The sequence below is a fragment of the Pinus tabuliformis genome, chromosome 1_2, assembly GCF_031772625.1.
Source record: "Pinus tabuliformis cultivar Carrire ecotype Pingquan chromosome 1_2, CPIR1, whole genome shotgun sequence".
NCBI classification, from domain to species: Eukaryota; Viridiplantae; Streptophyta; class Pinopsida; order Pinales; family Pinaceae; genus Pinus; species Pinus tabuliformis.
The window spans coordinates 734261825-734282416 of NC_142298.1; the positions used below are offsets into that span (position 1 = coordinate 734261825).

The 20592-nt window shown below is 39.2% G+C and overlaps 2 protein-coding genes across 2 annotated transcripts in view; both read right to left on the bottom strand.

Moving 5' to 3' along the window:
- The window catches only part of RAD9 (cell cycle checkpoint control protein family), a 98005-nt gene that overhangs the window by 18398 nt on the left and 59015 nt on the right, over positions 1-20592 (bottom strand). The gene's annotated exons all lie outside the window — the stretch shown is intronic.
- Positions 9214-12622, bottom strand: LOC149207869 (uncharacterized). The gene is made up of 2 exons (XM_089393957.1): positions 10152-12622; positions 9214-10020 (listed from the first exon to the last, which is right to left on the bottom strand). The coding sequence occupies exon 1, from the start codon at positions 12083-12085 to the stop codon at positions 10397-10399; it is 1689 nt and encodes a 562-aa protein (XP_089250083.1). The 5' UTR covers positions 12086-12622; the 3' UTR covers positions 9214-10020; positions 10152-10396.

A 20592-nucleotide genomic window follows, 5' to 3' on the forward strand; every position in this document is an offset into this window, starting at 1 on the left:
ATCAAGGAACCAAGATGACCTCCCTCTCTTTGAAGGATCACTATTGAAGGAAGACATCTTCATCAAGAAGACATCTTCCACTGTCAACATCATCATCAAAATCAAGAAGGCATCAAGTTGAAGATATTGTCATCAAAGAGTATCTTCGCTTGACAAGTAAGTATCTTTATATCTATATTTGAATCTGTCAAAATGACTTCATTTTGCAAGAAGAGCAACAAATTGGTTGGGTCGTCAAGCTTTCTTGCATGGAAGAAAAGGATAGATTTGATCCTTATATAAAATGAACTCGTTGGGCATGCTAAGGGTTCTGTCACTAAACCTCCAAAAGAAGCTAAAGCTCTAGCCAAGAATATAAAAGGGGAAGTAAGGGCTCAAAGGATTCTCATAGAAACCATCAAGGATCCCCTCATACTTTATGTTGCAAAGTTGGAGACATCAAAAGAAATCTATGTAAATTTAGTGGAATTGTTCTTCGTAAGCACCACTGGAGAAAACATGTCTTTAGGAACCATGGCATCCGAAAGTACAGTCACTACAGGGAAGTAACCATGAGGTATGTATGGCATATTTTTAAGGGTCCATCATAAGACATTTTTAGGGTTGACGTTATGACTGTAGGGTTTGTAGTTATTTCAATATCTTGAACTATAAACTCTAAATCGTTCATAAGAAACCCTAGTAAGGTACTTGTTCCCTACGATTTGATTTCTAGGGTTTGTTAGGATTCTAGGGCATGGGATAAAACCTAGTATGACATAAAGAGAAAATAATCTGATCTAGGGTTTGAACTTAAGAAACCCTAAGATGACCTCATGATTGCATAAAAACCCTAGAAAGATAAATTGACATCATATTTTGGTATTGTATTCATGCATCTTAGTAAGAAGATGGCATCATTCTAAAAGCATAACATTGAAGCAAGAGTTCATGACTTCATTAGAGAAGCTTGAAAGAATAGTTGAAGTAGAAGTCTACATGGATATAACAGTTATCATATAAAGAAAGTAGCTCTTGATAAACCTCATATGATTAAAGTCATAGCATGATAGAAGGAATTCATCATAAATCATCATCATGAGAAAGGAGCTTCTACCAAATGAGGATAATCTAGATCTTCATTAGAAGGTTCACCTCTACTTGGAAGAAGCAAATGTCTCGCTAATCATCCTACTTTGTGTGGGGTATATATTGTTTAGAAGAATGGTGGTTTGGTGACGAAGGAGTGAAGTAGAACAAGTTAATTAAAGTACTCTCAATAAAGGAAAGGAAGTTGTTGAAGGAAGTCTAGATAACCAAAATGAGAAAAGAGGTATGTATATATTTCATAAATTCAGTCATGTCATCATATAGTTGCAAATAGTGAACACTCTACCTTGTGAGCATGATAAAGGATCTCTTCCTTTGAAATATGCATAAAGACATGGTTCACATATTGACAAATATGAAATCAACGTAATTTGTCCTCATATGGAATATGAGGTGGTTGACAGAGATAAAGGAACTATGAATGGAAATTCCTGAGAGCAACATGTGAAGAAAGAAAGAAGAGATCGTGAAAAATGCAACTACAGGAAGTCTACTCTGACGATTAGAAGAACTGGTCAAGACATCTCCATGGAAAAGAAGATCGTGATAAGGTCTGTAAAGAGAGAAGACCCTTGACATATGAAGATTTGGATATGTGTTTGTGAATATGCAGGATGTTGATATTGTGAGCAAGAAGATGTCATGATGAAAAGCCATCGCAAAAGGTAATTTTGATTTGATGTTCATTTTTTTTTAACAACATCTGGATGGGTTAATGCAGGGCTACCGAAAAAGAGTTGTAGAAGGCACCTACAACTAGCACTCATGTGGTGGGATCAAAGACCCTGAAGGAAACATGATGTGGAAAAGGTAGTTGTAGGAAGGAAAGCCAGATGTGAACTAGAAGATCACTTTCCGATAAGAAGGATGACATGACTGACTTGAGGAAAGTGATGGATGGCTTGTGCCCAAAGATGAAGGCTCCATAACTTTTATGGATTTCACGACATTGAAGGAAGGAGCTCTACAAGCAATTGAAGGTCCCATGATCTCCACCTAGAAACAAAAAGTTGTTGGAAGCAAGTCCCTGGTTAAGAGCGAGCTTGGTCAAGCCCATGGTTAAGGGGGAGCTTAGGTACATTCCTTTTATAGGAATGGGTACATTCCTTTATTGGAATGGGTATATCCTCCTGGCTGAGAGGGAGAGATAGACACATCATTCTTGTCTTCACTTTGGGAAGAAAGAATGGAGGATTGGGTAAGCATTTGGCATCTGATACTCTTTAAGGATGTGGTAGGGCATCCAAGATAATAGTCATAGAGGACCGATATTCTTTGAGGACTGGGAATCCAAGATAAGGATAGTCCTAGAAGGACATACCTTGAGAGAACCCAGGTGGGGTATGTTCCTTGAGAGACAATGATGAAGGTGTCTATAAATCATTAGTCTCGCCAACATTGTGCTCAGATCTTATGGAGAGATAGAGTTGTTAGTCAAGGCCTTACTATGTGTGTTATGAAACCACAAAAAGATAGAAAAGATAGTTGAATGCCTTAGAATTCAGCCTCTTCGAGGGGGCAACCTCCTTTACATTACACAAATGAACAATTCTTGGATGATACAAATGACAAGACCTCCTTTTATGTAGTGACCAAACCCCAACAGTAACTAAAATCTGAAATAACTATTCGCACACAGAATTTAAAATCTGAAATACAGAAGCCTGAAGAATTAATTTGTACTTACCTCAACTGCTGCTGATGCGGCTGATTCTACTGGTGCTGCTGATCCTGCTGGTGGTGTCGTGATTATTGGATCCAGATTCCGGGAGACCAATACCACCCAGCCAGATTGAGCAAACCTAGCTGCTCAATCCAGAGAACTTCACAACAGAAGCTCTCTGTCCCTCCGTGCCCAGAACCTCAGACCCTTAAAGCTCTTCCAATGGATAGTTATCTTCCTCCTGGTTTTCTCCTGGTGAATTTCTGCTCCTGGTTTTTGCCCCCTTCTCTCGGATCAGGCCTCTCCTTTTATTTACGGTTCTGGCGGTGGCCGCCCTCCTCCCTGCAGCCACCGCCTTTCACGCATTGAAGGCTCTCCGATATTTTCTACTGACCTCTACGCTCTGTTATAACTTCTCAGTTGGTGGAACGTGCTTCTGATTAATGGACCCTTTAATGAGGTTGTGTTTGTACGCTGCCTACGTATTTATAAGTTCAGCCAGATCTTTATAACATTTAAGTTATCAATTTATATCATAAGTTCCATTATATAATATATAAGATTTATAAGGTCCATTGTATATAAGATTTATATTATAAGGTCCATTATATAGTATATAAGATTTATGTTATAAGGTCCATTATATAGTATATAAGATTTATATTATAAGTTCAATTATGTATTTTGTAAATTTAATATATATATATTATAAAGGTTTAATTATACTTTTTATAAAGTTTAACTTATATATGTTTATAAATTTAAATTTTATTTATAAAAACTTAACACATTTATTGTTTGAATTTCATCACATTTGGTCTTATTATAAGGTTTAAAACTTTATATAATGGATCAATTTAGCTGGGTCGTTACATACACCCCCCCTTCTGAGAACTTCGTCCCGAAGTTTAGAGTTTTAGGTTCAAGGTTTTAATGGACATGACCTTTTCTATCCCGGTCCCCAAGCTATTCAAAATCATCCTATCCTCCCTAATCTCTTCTGCTCCCATCCTATCCTATTAGAATATTCCTATTTAGCATTTAATGCTCATTCCTTTTAGCTGTTGCTATTTATATTCTTTTAGCAGTTTCTTTGATGAAACTGAGTGTTTCTATTTTCTACATAGAAACCTAATGTTTCTATTATTGTAAATATTTCTGTATTATGATTGAGTTGTTGGCTCATTTGAAATTAATTCATTCAACATTCTTTTATGGTATCAGAGCAAGGTTAAGAGATTTCTTGAACAGTAATTCTCTCTGCATCGTAATCTCTTGAGTCCTTTCTAAGGTCGAGCCCTCTGTAAGCCAGGCAGCCTTCACTGAGTCTTAGCCTCGGCTTTGCTCGCTGTGATAAAAGCTTACAGTCGTCCATCTCGATACAGAAATGGATTCGTCCCTTGCATGATCATTTTATTAAGGAAATAACTTTGTGGCGGTGACTGTTTTCGTGGGAGCGGAATTTTTTTTGGCTGGCCAGTTTGCTTGGAATCGTGAATTCGGCTATCTTCTTCTTCGCCTGGCGGCTACTCGACCACAACGTGGAATTCCTCAGCAATCGTGATCCAGTGTATATATATATAAAGCGTATACACCTGTGGATCTATACCTCTGAGACGTATATACCTGAGACGTATACAGCTGAGACGTGACGTGAAGCTTTGATAGCTCACGTGGGCCAATTTGTTTAGATCTTCGATTTATCAGCGTTCCCAATCCGTGGTGCTTGCCGGCAGTGTGTTACTAATCAGCAGAAACGTGAAGCTGAGACAGCACACGTGGGTCCATTTTTCAATCTTCGTATTTGCTGTATTTGTGGTTCTGGTTGCCGGCAGTGTGTTACCCATCAGCGGAATTTTTTTCTCTTGTGATCCTGACAGCCTCCTTTACAAACTCAGACCTGTGACATCTGTTTCTTGCATCAGTATACTCTTGTGGTAGACTTGCATTCTCCTGTGGGAAACTGTATTCTCAGAAATATATTTTGTGCTAGCAGTATTACCATTGTTTTAAACTGGAGAAATATTTTTGCTGGGTAAAATTTTTTTTTAGCAAGACAAAGTCTGTTCTTTAATTTACACCAGGATAAACAGTCAGCTACATTGTTCTTGTGTGTCATACTTTTGTATTTTCTTTGGGAAAATGGCCACACTTACCAATCTGATGTTAGAAGGAAATCAACGCTTTAATGGCAGCAACTATAACATTTGGAAACAAAGAATGTTGACCATTTTTGAGTACAGGCGTCTTGATCAACTCATTTTGGGCAAAGAGCTTCGTCCCGGTACAACCGGGACCGATCAAGATAAATTTGATGATCGAAATCGAGAGGCTGTTATGCTTCTCAAGCTCTCTGTCGCTGATGATCAGTTACCACAGATCCCTTCTGGCAAGACAGCTGCTGAAATCTGGCAACAGTTGAAAGAATTGCATGAGACATCTGATAAAAGCAGAGCTTTTTTTCTCAAAAATCAGTTGTTCTCCATCATGATGGACGAACATATGTCTTTACAGGAACATCTCAACAAAATTAAAGACATTCGAGATCAGCTCGAAGCCATTGGTCGGACCATGGAGGAGGAAGATATGGTAGTCATTACTTTGAAAAGTCTACCGAAATCTTATGAACACTTCATTGAAACGCTCAACATTACCACCACAAATGTTGATCTGAAGTTTCCAGATTTATGTACCAAACTTCTGCAGCAGGATCGGTGGAAACAGCAGTTTGGTAGTAGTGCTTCATCAGTGTCCTCGGAAAATGCATTTTCTGCAAAATATCAGTCCTCTCAGTCCTTTCAGCAGAAAGGCTCCTCTCAGCCTTTTGATCCTGCTCGGAAGAAAAGTGTGCTGTGTAATTACTGTCACAGGTTCGGTCACATGAAGAAAGATTGCCGACAGAGGATTGCTTCTGAACAGAGGAAACAGGGAGGGCCACATCAGACAGCAAATGTTGCAGAACATTCCGAGCAGACAGAGTCTGCCTTTTACGCCTTTATGGCTAAAAGGTCTTCAGACCATGTTCCTTCCTCTGCATGGTACATTGATTCTGGCGCATCACGTCATTTTTCTCACAGGCGTGACTGGTTTATTGACTTCTCACCTTTCAGTGATTCCATGGTATTTGGCGAAGGTGAAAAGTACACAGTAGCTGGCAGAGGTACAGTTCAAATTCAGTCTGGTGGGCGCACACTTATATTTCTGAATGTATACTATGTTCCTGGTATGGAAATTAATCTGCTATCTGTCAGCCAGATTATGAGGAATTCTCCTCAACTTGATGTAGTGTTCAGTACCCACAAGTGCTCCATTATTGACAGGGAGTCTAGTTTAACAGTTGCTGTTGGCCTAGAAGATCATGGTTTATACAGGCTACTTGACACCGGTGACTCTCCAGAAGTGGCTCTAGCAGCACGTATTTCTCCTATCAGCACTCTATGGCATCAGCGATATGGGCATCTCAATATGCAGTATCTCTCTCAGCTCTCTAGGGAGGGACTTGTGTCTGGATTACCTGATATTCAGACTCAGCAGTTGGGGGTATGCAGCGCCTGTCAAGCGGGAAAGCAACATCGGTCTTCATTCAAAAATGGAGAATCTTGGCACGCATCTAAGGTACTTCAGTTACTTCATGCTGATATTTGCGGACCTATGAATACAGCCTCTATCACTGCTTGCAAATATTTTTTACTTATTGTAGATGATTTCAGTAGAAAGATGTGGGTATATTTTTTAAAAAATAAATCTGATGTTCTTAGTACCTTTCAGAAGTTTAAAACATTAGTGGAGAAAGAATCTGGTTGTAACATCATGACCCTTAGGACAGACAATGGGGGGGAATTTTGTTCTTCAGCGTTTGCCAACTTATGTGATTTTCATGGCATCAAACGTCAATTAACCACTCCTTACACTCCTCAGCAAAACAGTGTTGTCGAGCGTCGCAATCGCACGGTTGTTGAAATGGCTCGTTCCATGCTACAACACAGGATTGTTCCAAACAAATTCTGGGCTGAAGCAGTATTTACTGCTGTTTATCTTCTTAACAGATCACCCACTCAGGTTGTTACAAGGAAGACTCCTGAAGAGGTTTGGTCTGGCCGAAAGCCTAAGATCAGTCATCTCAAAGTATTTGGCTCAGTTGCATATGTTTGGATTCCAGCTGCTAAGTGATCTAAGTTGGATTCCAAAAGCCAGAAACTCATGATGACAGGGTACAGTGATCATCACAAGGCCTATAGGCTAATAGATATAGCCACTGGTCGTCTTAGCTTCAGTCGGGATGTAGTATTTGATGAAGACAGAGGATTTTTTCAGTCTTCTTCTTCTAAGCAGTGTTCTGAGGATCAGCCTCACAGTGTACTTCTTCCGGTTGGTCCACCTGATGGGAGGGATGATGTAGCATCAGTATTTGATCATACTCTATCTGAGCTTCCTCCAGAAAATAACCCTCCTCTTGCCGCCCCTATTGCTCTTGAGTCTCCTCCACCTACTCCTGATATTGGTTCCTCTACTTCTGCTATTGCTTCTTCTACTCTTCGGCCAAAATGGTGGGCTAAAACCATTGGTGATCTCCAGGATGATGAGCTCCTTGAAGGCAGAACTTCTAGACATAAGAATAGACAACAGTCTACAGTCAATTTTGCTCTTATGGCTAACCTACACAGTACTTTTGAGCCTCAAACCTATTCAGAGGCTAAGGGTACATCTGAGTGGGAACAGGCTATGGAAGCCGAATTCCAGAGTCTTCAGAAGAATCACACATGGACACTTTCTGATCTTCCTGCAGACAAAAAGCCCATAGGCTGCAAATGGGTGTATAAAGTGAAATACAAAGCTGATGGAACCATAGACAAGTATAAAGCTCGGCTTGTGGCTCGAGGATTTTCACAGAAGGAAGGCATCGACTATGAGGAGACTTTTGCTCCTACAGCCAAGATGAGTACCATACGGCTTGTTCTTGCCCTAGCAGCTCAGTTCAATTGGAAAGTTCATCAGATGGATGTAAAAAGTGCTTTCCTAAATGGTGATCTCCAAGAAGAAGTCTACATGACGCAGCCTCCAGGATTCAAGGTTGCTGGTCAAGAACAGAAAGTGTGTCGGTTAGCTAAAGCAATCTATGGATTGAAACAAGCTCCTCGGGCTTGGTACATGAAAATTGATCAGTACCTGACAGATCAGGGTTTTCAGCGGAGCCCTTCTGATGCAAACCTGTACATCAAGCATACTGGTGATGATATCTTGTTTGTGGTTGTCTATGTGGATGATCTTATCATTACTGGCAGCTCTGCACATTTGATCCATGGGATCAAACAAGATTTATGCAGAACTTTTGAGATGACAGACTTGGGGCTTCTTCATTATTGTCTGGGGGTTGAAGTTTGGCAGACTGAAAATCAGATCTTTCTCTCTCAGTCCAAGTATGCCAAAAATCTTGTGGACAGATTCAGAATGCAGGATTGCAAACCGGCCACGACTCCTATGGAACCAGGGCTCAAACTTTCAGCTCAGTCATCCTCTCCCCTTGTGGATGAAACTTTATTCAGGCAATTAGTGGGCAGTCTCATCTATCTTACTGCTACCAGACCTGACATCAGTTTTGCAGTAAGCTACATTTCTCGCTTCATGTCTGCTCCTAAAGCTCATCATTGGCAAGCAGCAAAGCGTGTGCTACGATATGTGCGTGGCACTTCTGATTATGGCCTCCTATACACTAGAAGTTCCAATCCTATTCTCAGTGGTTACACTGATTCTGACTGGGCCGGTTCGGTTGATGACCGTAAATCTACAGCTGGGTATGTGTTTAATCTAGGATCCGGTGCTGTTACTTGGACTAGTAAGAAGCAACAGGCAGTGGCTCTCTCCTCAACAGAAGCCGAGTATCGGGGAGCAGTTAAGGCATCCTGTGAGGCAGTTTGGCTTCGACGTATGCTGGCAGATATGCATGTTTCTCAGACAGGGCCTACTTCTTTGTTTTTTGATAATCAGGGAGTGCTCAAACTTGCCAAGAATCCTGTCTTTCATGAACGAACAAAGCATGTGGAAACTCATTGCCACTACATTCGCCAGCTTGTTGAAGACGGCTCAGTTCAGTTGCAATATGTTCCCACAACAGAGCAGCCCGCCGACATCTTCACCAAGCCTCTTGGTCCTGATAAATTTGTAAAATTCAGAAAGTCTATTGGTGTTGTAAATAGATTGAGCATTAAGGGAGGGTATTAGAATATATTAGAATATTCCTATTTAGCATTTAATGCTCATTCCTTTTAGCTGTTGCTATTTATATTCTTTTAGCAGTTTCTTTGATGAAACTGAGTGTTTCTATTTTCTACATAGAAACCTGATGTTTCTATTATTGTAAATATTTCTGTATTATGATTGAGCTGTTGGCTCCAGTGTTGCACACATCGCGATCGGGATTTAATCGGCGCCGGGAAAAAAGCGGAAAAAATCGTTAAAATCGGGAAAAAATCGGAAAAAAGCGGGAAAAAATCGTTTGGCACAAAAATATTCATTTTTTTTCAATTTTTTTCAATTTTTTTAATATCTAAACCATCTACAACATAAAATAAATACATTGACACATAAATATGATAAAAAAACTAATATATAAGATGTTTAATATCATTTCTAGCGCTAAAATCACACATAACATTGAATCATGTCCTGAATAGTAAGTCCTGAGTCCCAAGTCCAACTCAGCCTCAAAATATCAACAAAAAATATGATAATGTATCTCATCATGTCATAATGTCATATACAATAAAATGAAAGTCTAATCCTATTGATTTCCTCTGCCCCTCTTGCGAGAAAATGGCACAACTTTCTCTTTCCCTCTAGATGTAGAAGCTGGTGCCTGTGGTGGTGGAAATGGCAGTGGAGTCTGACGTGCTCTAGAAGCTGAAGAACTAGTAGTAGCAGCTATAGGAGGCTGAGGTGGACGGAGACCACGTCCTCTACTGGTGGTAGTGGTAGCCCGGGTAGCCCGGGTAGGCGGTGTCACCTCCTCCTCCTGCTCCTCCAACTCCTCCTCCTCCTGCTCCTGCTCCTGCTCCTGCTCCTCCTCCCCCTCCTCCTCCCCCTCATCCTGCACTAACCAATCCTCAGTGGGATCCATGAGAGGCCTCTCGGTCTCAACCCTCCATTCAGCAGTGGTGTCAATCCCATCCAATGAGATGGCTTCCGTATCAGGTGTCTTCTCTAGTTGTTTCACCCACAATCGAAGATTGTAGTAGACATAGACCATGTCATTAAGTCTATGGGACTCCAACCTGTACAAAGTTCATGAAATAATAAATTAATAATTAATAATTAATATTATAAAAAAAATATTGTTTAAAACTTTAATGAATTCAAAAATTTATTTGGAAATTTGCAATATTTTAAATGTTTAAGTGTTAACCTATTGCGCTTCTTGTTGTGTATTTTTTCAAATACACTCCAATTGCGCTCACATCCCGAGGAGCTGCATGTTTGGCTGAGGATGCGTATGGCAAGATTTTGCAAAAGGGGTACTCTGCCACCATACATCTTCCACCATGCGTCTACAACAAAATTACAAATAAAATTTTAAATAAACATAAGAAAAAAATGGAATTTGAAGAAACAATGAAATTTGAAACAAAGTTACAAAGTACATACTACAAACTAAAAAATACCTGGCATTTTAACCGTCCTATCAATGACAGCCATATCAAAGCCAAATAAGCCACCTGACAACTTATATTGCTCAATTTGTCTAGAGATCTCCATACGTTCTTCTGAAGATCTCACCATCTTCTGGACACAGGTTAATAATCCTTCCACGACCTCAACATCAAAATTAAACCCACATGCATAAGAAAATGCAGGGTTCAGGAAAAGCCCAGCAGCATGAATGGGACGATGGAGTGTGTTGTTCCATCGCTCATCAATGACCTTCCATAGAAGGAGTTGTCTCTGGAACCCATCATCTCCCTTGTCATCATAGTACGACCGAATGGCTTCTTTGGCCCTGTCCATGGCTTCATACAAATAGCCCATTGCGGGCTTCTCACCATCTACCAACCGAAGAACCTTTACCAAAGGTTCAGTGACAGCGCACACCTCCTGCACTCCCGCCCAGAAGTCTTCTTGGTATGAAACAAGTCTGCAGACGGCCTCTCCTTCTGGTTTGCGGCTCATTGGCGAAGAACGCCACTCCTCTGAAACAAACATTCTCTTCAAATCCCACATAGAATTCAAGAGGGATTGAAGAGATATGAAACTCGTCGCAAACCGTGTAATGGCGGGGCGCACCAACTCTTTGTTGTTGGTGCATTTTCTCATCAAGCTAAGCACAGATGTGTGATTGTAAATAAATTTTGTGATGGTTTTTGATGAGTCAACAACCTCTTTGACAAAGGGAATTTTCCCTATGTCCTCTAACATCAAATCAATACAATGGGCAGCACAAGGTGTCCAAAATAAAGTAGGATGCCTGTCCATAAGCATTCTACCAGCAGCAACATAATTTGCAGCGTTGTCCGTTATGACTTGGACAACATTTTCTGCACCCACCTCCAAAATAAACACATCCAGCAAATCACATAAATTTTTTGCATCTTTGATTTGATGAGTTGCATCAACAGATTTGATAAACATAGTCCCCAAGGGACAACTAACCAAGAAGTTTATAAGGGTTCTCCCCTTTTGGTCAGTCCAACCATCTGACATAACAGTGCATCCTGTTTGTGCCCATGATGCCCTAAAATCCTCCAATCTTTGGGTGCAGTCACGCTTTTCATCTTGAAGAAGCCGGCCTCTGAAATCATGAAGAGAAGGGAGTTTGTACCCCGGGCCAACACTGGCAACAGCATCAAGAGTAGGTTGGAAAAATGGATTATTCCTTATAATGCTGAAAGGAATATCACTCCAGAGGAGAAATTTTGTCATCAACTTGTCAGCTTTTTCTTTTTCAGTTCTTTTCATCATTGAACCGATAGTTGGTTGTGAACCAGGTGTGGTTCGAGGAACAAAATATGATGATGCAGCAAACGGATTGACTGACGCTGCAGTAGAACCTGTGCCACTTGGCCCACTTCCTTCAACTGACCTTTTTAGTTGCCTTTTGAGTTCTTCTTTGGCGTCTCTAGTGTGCTCTAATTCTCCCAATGCTCTCATGGCTTTTTGGATAATTTCAGCATTTGTCTTTAGACAGGGCCCCACATCACGTCCAGGGATTTGTGCAAGGTGGAACTTCAACCTGTACACCCCCCCGAATATTTCCTTTCCACACAACTTGCAATACAAGTTTTGTCTATCATTCGGAGTTTTAGGGTCACCATATTCCCAGAAAGGATCCAATTTCCTTGGCATGTTTGTTTTTGAATTTTGAATTTGCAAACCTATGGAAAAATAAGGATTAGGAAATAGGAATTTAGGATTACATAAATGATAATAGTAAATACAAATTACAATTTAGCATTTGCAAAATTACAAGCTAATTATTTCCAAAATCCCAATTTCTAAACCCAAGTCACCCAACCAAATGCCAAAAAACAATGAAAAATCAAAAAAAATAAACAATGTTTAAAGAAAATGAGAAAATAAAAATCAAAAATTGGTTCTCATAGTCATAACAAATAACCCATCCCAAATCAATGAAAAATTTCCAAAAATTCTTTAAAAACAATGAAAAACAAAGTTTTTATTGAACCAAAACAAAAAAAAATTAATCTACATACCTGGTTTATGGACAAATTGGCGATCTTGGCTTGGATTCCTCCTAAAATCGCTTCGATTCGCTCCCACAACCGACGGCAACCCTCTCCCTCCCTTCTTCTCCTTCTCCTCCGCGGCGGACTGCTGAATGAATAAAAAAAAAATCGTTTTTTCCATATAAAACCCCGCTGCCCGCGCCCCCCGCGATTTTAACCGAAAAAATCGCGATTTTTTGAAAAAATCGCGATTTTTTCGATAAAAATCGCTATAAAAAAAATGGGCGATTTTTTCGATAAAAATCGCGCTTTGAATCGGCAAATTTAAAAAATCGCGATTTTCCGATTTTATCGCGATTTTATCGCGATGTGTGCAACACTGGTTGGCTCATTTGAAATTAATTCATTCAACATTCTTTTATATCCGTCCTCTACCAGAGTATGCCATGGGGTCAGTTTTACTGACCTCTCCATTCATAACTCTAAGGTGACAGCGTCGGTTATACCGACCTGATCCCCAGTAGGCATCCGGCAGTCATCATCACACGTCTAGGGGAGCGTGACTCGCACAGTCCTCCCATGACCCCAGGTTCGGAGGATAAACGGTGGGCAACACCTCCACCCCTCCCAATAAAATTAGGGCTACTACCCTATCATAGGATCACTTTGAGCTTTAATTGATCTGAGGTTCTGTCGTCACGTGGTCATCCCGGTAACTGTGTATTACCTGCAATCAGACGCTTATCCATGCATTCGTAAAATGTGTATCAGCATATTCAAATAACTCACATATTATTCCCTCATGAATTCATCTATGATACTTTAATACAACATATTTTGTAATATTCCATGCATGTCTTTTGACGTTCATCTAGAATGTATTCACTTTCTGATCTCTATTCTATTGATCATATTTGACAAAAATAAATAAATTCGGTCTATAGATAAATGTCTTTACTTTAACAACTATAATTTAGTAAAATGAACCACATATATCGTTTTGGTATCCATGTACCAACAGAAATTTAAACATATATTATGCCACAAAGTTTCATGTTTATCCATAATCATTCAAAAATGTTTCTGAGTCTCTGACTGTAGTGAAGTAAATATATACAAAACATATTGTAAAGTTCTTCAAAATGGACATAAATTAGGGTATCTCCGACATATGTCCTCTGTATCTTCCCAAGTTGCTGATCCAGGACTATACTTGTCCCATTGGACCTTAACTTGGTCCACCAAACGGTTCCTCAACTGTCGAACTCTACATTCCAGTATACGTAAAGGTTCGACCGTTATGACTCCCTCGTCCGATACCTGCAATTCTTTCCACTGGATGTTATGAGATAGATCAGCTACATAATGTCTTAATACAGAAACATGAAATACATTATGAATTCTATGCAGGTGGGGTGGCAGGGCAAGACGATAGGCAACAGGTCCAACTCTTTCCACGACTTTAAACGGTCCTATAAATCGGGGTGACAGCTTTGTCCCTTTTCCGAATCGAATAGTACTTTTATTTGGTTTGATGCGGACGAAGACCTGGTCCCCTACTTCATACCTCCTATCAGTTCGGTGAGCATCAGCATGACTCTTTTGTCTATCTTGTGCTTCCTTTAATCGCTGTCTAATCTGTCTGACCTGTGCTTCCATTTCATGGATTAATTCGGGTCCTATTATCACTCGATCTTCTAACCTGTCCCAACTTAACGGTGTTCTGCAAGGTCTGCCATATAAAGCTTCAAATGGAGGCATCCCAATCGAACTGTGGTAACTGTTGTTGTATGCGAATTCAACCAAGGGTAAATACTTTTCCCAGTGTGATTGCTGATCCATTACATACATTCGCAACATGTCTTCAAGTACCTGATTTACTCTTTCAGTTTGCCCATCAGTCTCAGGATGGTAAGCCGTGCTTAAATTTAGCTGAGTACCTAAGGCTGTCTGCATGCACGTCCAGAATCTGGAAGTGAATCGCGAATCTCTATCGGATATAATCTTCTTAGGTACTCCATGAAATCTGATAATTTCGTTTATGAATACTCGAGCCACGTCAGCAACATCATAAGTATCTCTTACTGGAATAAAATGGGCGCTTTTTGTTAATTTATCCACCACTACCAGAATGGCATTGTGTCTTTGAGAAGTAAGAGGTAGTCCAGTGATAAAATCCATAGAAATGGTCTCCCATTTAGACATAGGAATGTCGTGGGGTTGTAAGAGACCCGCTGGGTGACAATGATCTGCCTTTACTTGCTGACATTCCAAACATTTTGCAACAAATTGAGTGATATCACGCTTCATGCCGGCCCAAAAGAAGAGTTTCTTGGTATCCGCATACATTTTCCCTACTCCAGGATGAGCACAATATACTGCTTTGTGAGCTTCCTTAAGGATGGTATCTCGAAGATCTTTATCATCAGGGATGTACCATCTGTAGTGACCAATACCCCAACAGTAACTAAAATCTGAAATAACTATTCGCACACAGAATTTAAAATCTGAAATACAGAAGTCTGAAGAATTAATTTGTACTTACCTCAACTGCTGCTGATGCGGCTAATTCTACTGGTGCTGCTGATCCTGCTGGTGGTGTCGTGATTATTGGATCCAGATTCCGGGAGACCAATACCACGCAGCCAGATTGAGCAAACCTAGCTGCTCAATCCAGAGAACTTCACAACAGAAGCTCTTTGTCCCTCCGTGCCCAGAACCTCAGTCCCTTAAAGCTCTTCCAATGGATAGTTATCTTCCTCCTGGTTTCTCCTGGTGAATTTCTGCTCCTGGTTTTTGCCCCCTTCTCTCGGATCAGGCCTCTCCTTTTATTTACGGTTCTGGCGGTGGCCGCCCTCCTCCCTGCAGCCACCGCCTTTCTCGCATTGAAGGCTCTCCGATATTTTCTACTGACTTCTACGCTCTGTTATAACTTCTCAGTTGGTGGAACGTGCTTCTGATTAATGGGCCCTTTAATGAGGTTGTGTTTGTACGCTGCCTACGTATTTATAAGTTCAGCCAGATCTTTATAACATTTAAGTTATCAATTTATATCATAAGTTCCATTATATAATATATAAGATTTATAAGGTCCATTGTATATAAGATTTATATTATAAGGTCCATTATATAGTATATAAGATTTATGTTATAAGGTCCATTATATAGTATATAAGATTTATATCATAAGTTCAATTATGTATTTTGTAAATTTAATATATATATATTATAAAGGTTTAATTATACTTTTTATAAAGTTTAACTTATATATGTTTATAAATTTAAATTTTATTTATAAAAACTTAACACATTTATTGTTTGAATTTCATCACATTTGGTCTTATTATAAGGTTTAAAACTTTATATAATGGATCAATTTAGCTGGGTCGTTACATTTTATATATAGGAGTCTAAGGAGTCATAATATAATCAGAGCTGACATAACAATAATAATGTAAGGGCAAAATAATAACAATAGTGGGCTACATGGGTACAACAATATAATAAGGGGGCTGTACTAATAACAATAAGGGGTTACACTAGTAGTATATGGGCCTAACATGCCCCTCTCCTTCAAAAAGTGTTGTCCTCAACGCTTGAGTAGTTCTTGATGCTTCTGTAGAATATTCTTGTCCTCCCATGTGGAATCTTCAGCGGGTAAGTTCTTCCTCTTGATGAGATACTCTGAAATTGATCGATTTCGTAGCTGTCGGGTTCTTGTTTCTGTGACTGCTTCCAGTTCCAATATAATTTTTCCTTCCTCATCAAGTTCTGGCAATATTGTTTTAACTGAGAGCTTGTCGCCTATAACCTTCTTTAAACATGAAACATGGAAAACTGGGTGCACTCGAGAAGCTGCAGGAAGCTCCAATTTGTATGCCATAGTACCAATCTTTTGCAACACCTTGTACGGACCATAATACTTTGGTGATAATTTATTATCCTTCTTAGCTTGCTTGAGGGACATTTGTTTATATGGTTGTAGCCGTAGGAATACCCAATCACCTACATCAAAACTTCTTTTGTTGTGATGTTGATCTCCCTGTTGTTTCATTCTATTCTGCGCCAACACGAGGTTATCCTTTAAGAGTTGGAGGACTTGTTGTTGATGCTCGATGTGATGTTCCACTGCTTGAACCTTAGAATTTTCTCTTAAATATAATGTGATGGATGGTGGCTAATATCCATAAAGTGCCATAAATGGGGTCATTTTTGTTGCTGTATGGAAGGAAGTGTTATACCACCATTCAACCAGAGACAACCATTTGACCCATTTTGTTTGTTTATCAGATACAAAGCAACGAAGATATTCTTCCAAACATTTGTTTACTATCTCAGTTTGCCCATCAGATTGAGGATGATAAGATAAGCTATGAGCTAACTGAGTACTGAGACAAGAAAATAATTCTGTCCAAAAATTTCCAGTGAAAATGGGATCCCTGTCACTTACAATAATCTTTGGGTTTCCATGTAGCTTTTGAATTGCTTCCATAAATGCAGTAGAAATTGTACTGGCTTTAAATGGATGTGATAATGCACAAAAGTGTGCATACTTGGTAAGTCTGTCAACTACCACCATGATAACACTCTTTCCCTCAAACTTGGGTAAACCTGTGATAAAATCCATTGAAACCTCCTCCCAACGTTGGTTTGGAATGGATAAAGGTTGTACTAGACCCGGGGTATTAATTGTTTCAACTTTATTTTGTTGGCAAACCAAACATTCCGCCACAAACTTTTGAATATCCGATTTAAGGCCATCCCAAAAAAATTCCTTCTTAACCCTGTGGTAAGTTTTTAAAAATCCTGAGTGCCCTCCTAAGGGAGAAGTGTGCAATTCCATAAGAATCTTCTGCTTGAGTTGGGAATTCTTACAGAGGTATAAGCGATCTTTGTACCATAACGAATCATTTTGCCAACTAAATGTATTAGATGTACTAGAATCTTGTTGTAACTTTCGAATAAGTGCCCACACTTTCATCATTCTTCTATTCCTCCCTTGCTTCGTTTATCCAATCTGGTTGGATAATAGAAATGGTGCACAACAATGCTTCCACATCCTCATCCTTTCTTGAGAGTGCATCTGCCACCACATTTTGCTTCCCTTTTTTTTAGATGATTTCAAAGTCATAACCCAACATCTTTGTGACCCACTTTTGTTGCTCTTCAAAGGATAATCTTTGTTCCAAAAAGTATTTAACGCTGTCATGATTCGTTTTTTCTTTGAAGTGTCTTCCCATTAGGTAGGGTCACCATTTCTTAAGTGCATGTAGTATTGCCAACATTTCCTTCTCATAAATAGCTTTGTGTAAAAACTTTCCCTTGATTGGACGACTTTCAAAAGCAATGGGTCTTTCATCTTGCATTAAAATAGCACCAATTCCATTTCTTGAAGCATCACATTCCACAATAAAGGTTTTTGTGAAGTCCGGTGTAGCTAAGACCCGTGCTTGGCACATCGCCTCTTTAAGATGTTCAAAGGCCTTTGTTGCTTCTGGAGTCCCTGAAAATGCATCTTTCTTCAATAATGTTGTTAGAGGTGCTGCTATTCTCCCATAATTCTTAACAAACTTGCGATAATACCCTGTCAACCCGAGAAATCCTCGCAGATGCTTTATGGATGTGGGGATTTTCCATCCCTTAATGGCTTTAATTTTGCTAGGGTCTACCTTAACTCCTTCATGAGATACAATATGACCCAGATATTCCACCTCTTGTACTCCAAAGAAACATTTGGATCTTTTTGCATATAATTGTTTCTCCTTCAATAGTTGTAGCACCCTATCAACATGTTCAACATGATCCTTCCAAGACTTGCTGTAGATTAGTATATCATCAAAAAATACTAACACAAATTTTCTAAGGGAGGGTTTGAAAATAGAATTCATCAAACCTTGAAATGTAGAGGGTGCATTGGTAAGGCCAAAAGGCATGACCAAAAATTCATAATGACCCTCATGAGTTCTAAATGTTGTTTTTGGAATGTCTTTAGTCTTCATTCTGATTTGATGATATCCTGAACGAAGATCCAACTTGGTGAAGTAAATTGATCCATGCAATTCATCTAGTAATTCATCAATGACAAGAATGGGAAACTTATCTTTAACAGTGAGCTTGTTGAGCTCCCTATAATCTGGACACATGCGCCATGATCCATCCTTCTTGTGCACCAATACTATTGGAGCAGAGAAAGAACTTTGACTAGGTTGAATTATACCAGCGTCTAGCATTTCTGCAACCATACGTTCAATTTCACTCTTTTGGGCATAGGGATATTTGTATGGCCTGATGTTTGGAGGAACACTTCCTGGAATCAGATGAATAGCATGATCATGATCACGAATAGGTGGGAGACCTTTGGGAGTCTCAAATACCTTAGAATGATTGTCCAAGACTTTTTGGAGATCTGGAGAAATAGATGATTTCGATGTAGAAATATCTAGCGAACATAATTGTGCAATTACACCTCTTTGTTCCTTTTTTAGAAGCTTTGTCATACCGTTAGAGCTGATTATCTTTCCTGGTTTCCCTGCAATACTCCTTAATTCAACTTCCTTTCCTTTCACATAAAATTTCATGAAAAGTTCTTGAAAATTAAAAGCTATTATACCCAAGGATTGTAGCCATTGGACTCCTAGTACAACATCAGCGCCTCCCATTGGAATGGAAAGCATTGGGCTAGTCAATACGTATTCTCCCATGGATAGCTTGATATTATGGCACTTTCCAGAGCAATTTATTGTTCCTCCATTTGCAACCATCACTTGACACTCTGGTGCTAGATATAGGAAGCAATTCAATTCTTTTGCTACCTTACAATGAATAAAATTGTGGGTACTTCCTGAATCAATCAACACTATTACCTTTTTCTTATTGATTTGTCCTTCTATCTTTGATGGTTTGAGGAGTGGTAATTCCCGCCAATGCATTACAAGATATGGTCGGATTCATTTCTTCTTTATCTAGGTTTTGTTCCTAGAGTATATCCTCTTCTTTTGACCTTTCTTGCTCCTTTTCTTCTTCCTCTTCACAATCTATGTAGAATAATTTCTTCTCAGCACACTTATGACCTTTAGTGTATTTGCTATCACAACTGTAACAAAGCCCTTTTGCTCTTTTTTCTTCCAATTGTTGTGGTGTCAACCTTATAGGTTGTGGAAGACTAGGAGCAATAATACTTCCATCTTTATAGTTGTGAGTGGTATGCTTCCTGGTTGCCATAATTTTGCTTTCCATTTTTCTTGCTAACCTGAATGCCTTCTCTAATGAATCAGGTTCCCAAAGGCGAACATCATGTTGGATATTATCCTTTAAAGTACCTATGAACACATCAATCCTATGCTCCTCTGGAATATTTTTTACCCTTATGTTCAATTTTTGGAACTCCTCAATGTGCTCCATTATTGAACCCTTTTCTTTGAGACTTATCAATTGGTTTAAAAAAGTGTTGCTTTTTGTATCCTCATAATGTGCTGTCAATTCTTCCGTAAAAATTGCCCAAGTGATAATTTGTTTACGAGAGCAAAGCCATTGATACCATACAAACTGATTTGGTTCCAAATATAAAGTTGCAATACGTACCTTTTGTATGTTTTGCACATTATTGAGATCGAAAAATTGCTCCATCTGTAATATCCATGTTGCGGGATCCTTGCCGTCAAACTTCCTCATATCGATTTTTGGAATATGGTGGGTTTTCGATCCAACATTAGAATCTATGAAATCATAATTAACATTTCTTTTGTTCGCATCATGAGTTTCCTTTACTACCCTTTCAGCATTAGTAAGTATTTCTTGTAGAAAATTTGTTAAATCTTTCTTCAAATCTATCTTCAAATCGTCAATCTTAGCTTCCACGCCATTCATCTTAGCTTCCATGCCCTTTATCTTAGATTCCACGCCATCTATCTTAGCTTCTGTTAGCTTTTGTGACAGTGAAATTTGTTGCACTTGGTCTTATAATTTTGATATATCATGTAGCATTTCTTCCTCTTCTTCATGAGTCATGCTAGAGCTTTCAGGTTGCTTACTAAGTGTTTGCATTTTCTTTCCTCGGGGCATTAGTTACCGATAATAATTCTCTACTATGCCCTTTGAATTCCTTCAAAATGATTTTTCAAACCAAGCTTAAGCAAAAATTTTAAAAAATTCTACACACCTTTTTTC

Bases quoted from the DNA above. Each gene is read 5' to 3' on its own strand.
- LOC149207869 (XM_089393957.1), bottom strand. From the start codon at position 12,085: ATGCCAAGGAAATTGGATCCTTTCTGGGAATATGGTGACCCTAAAACT.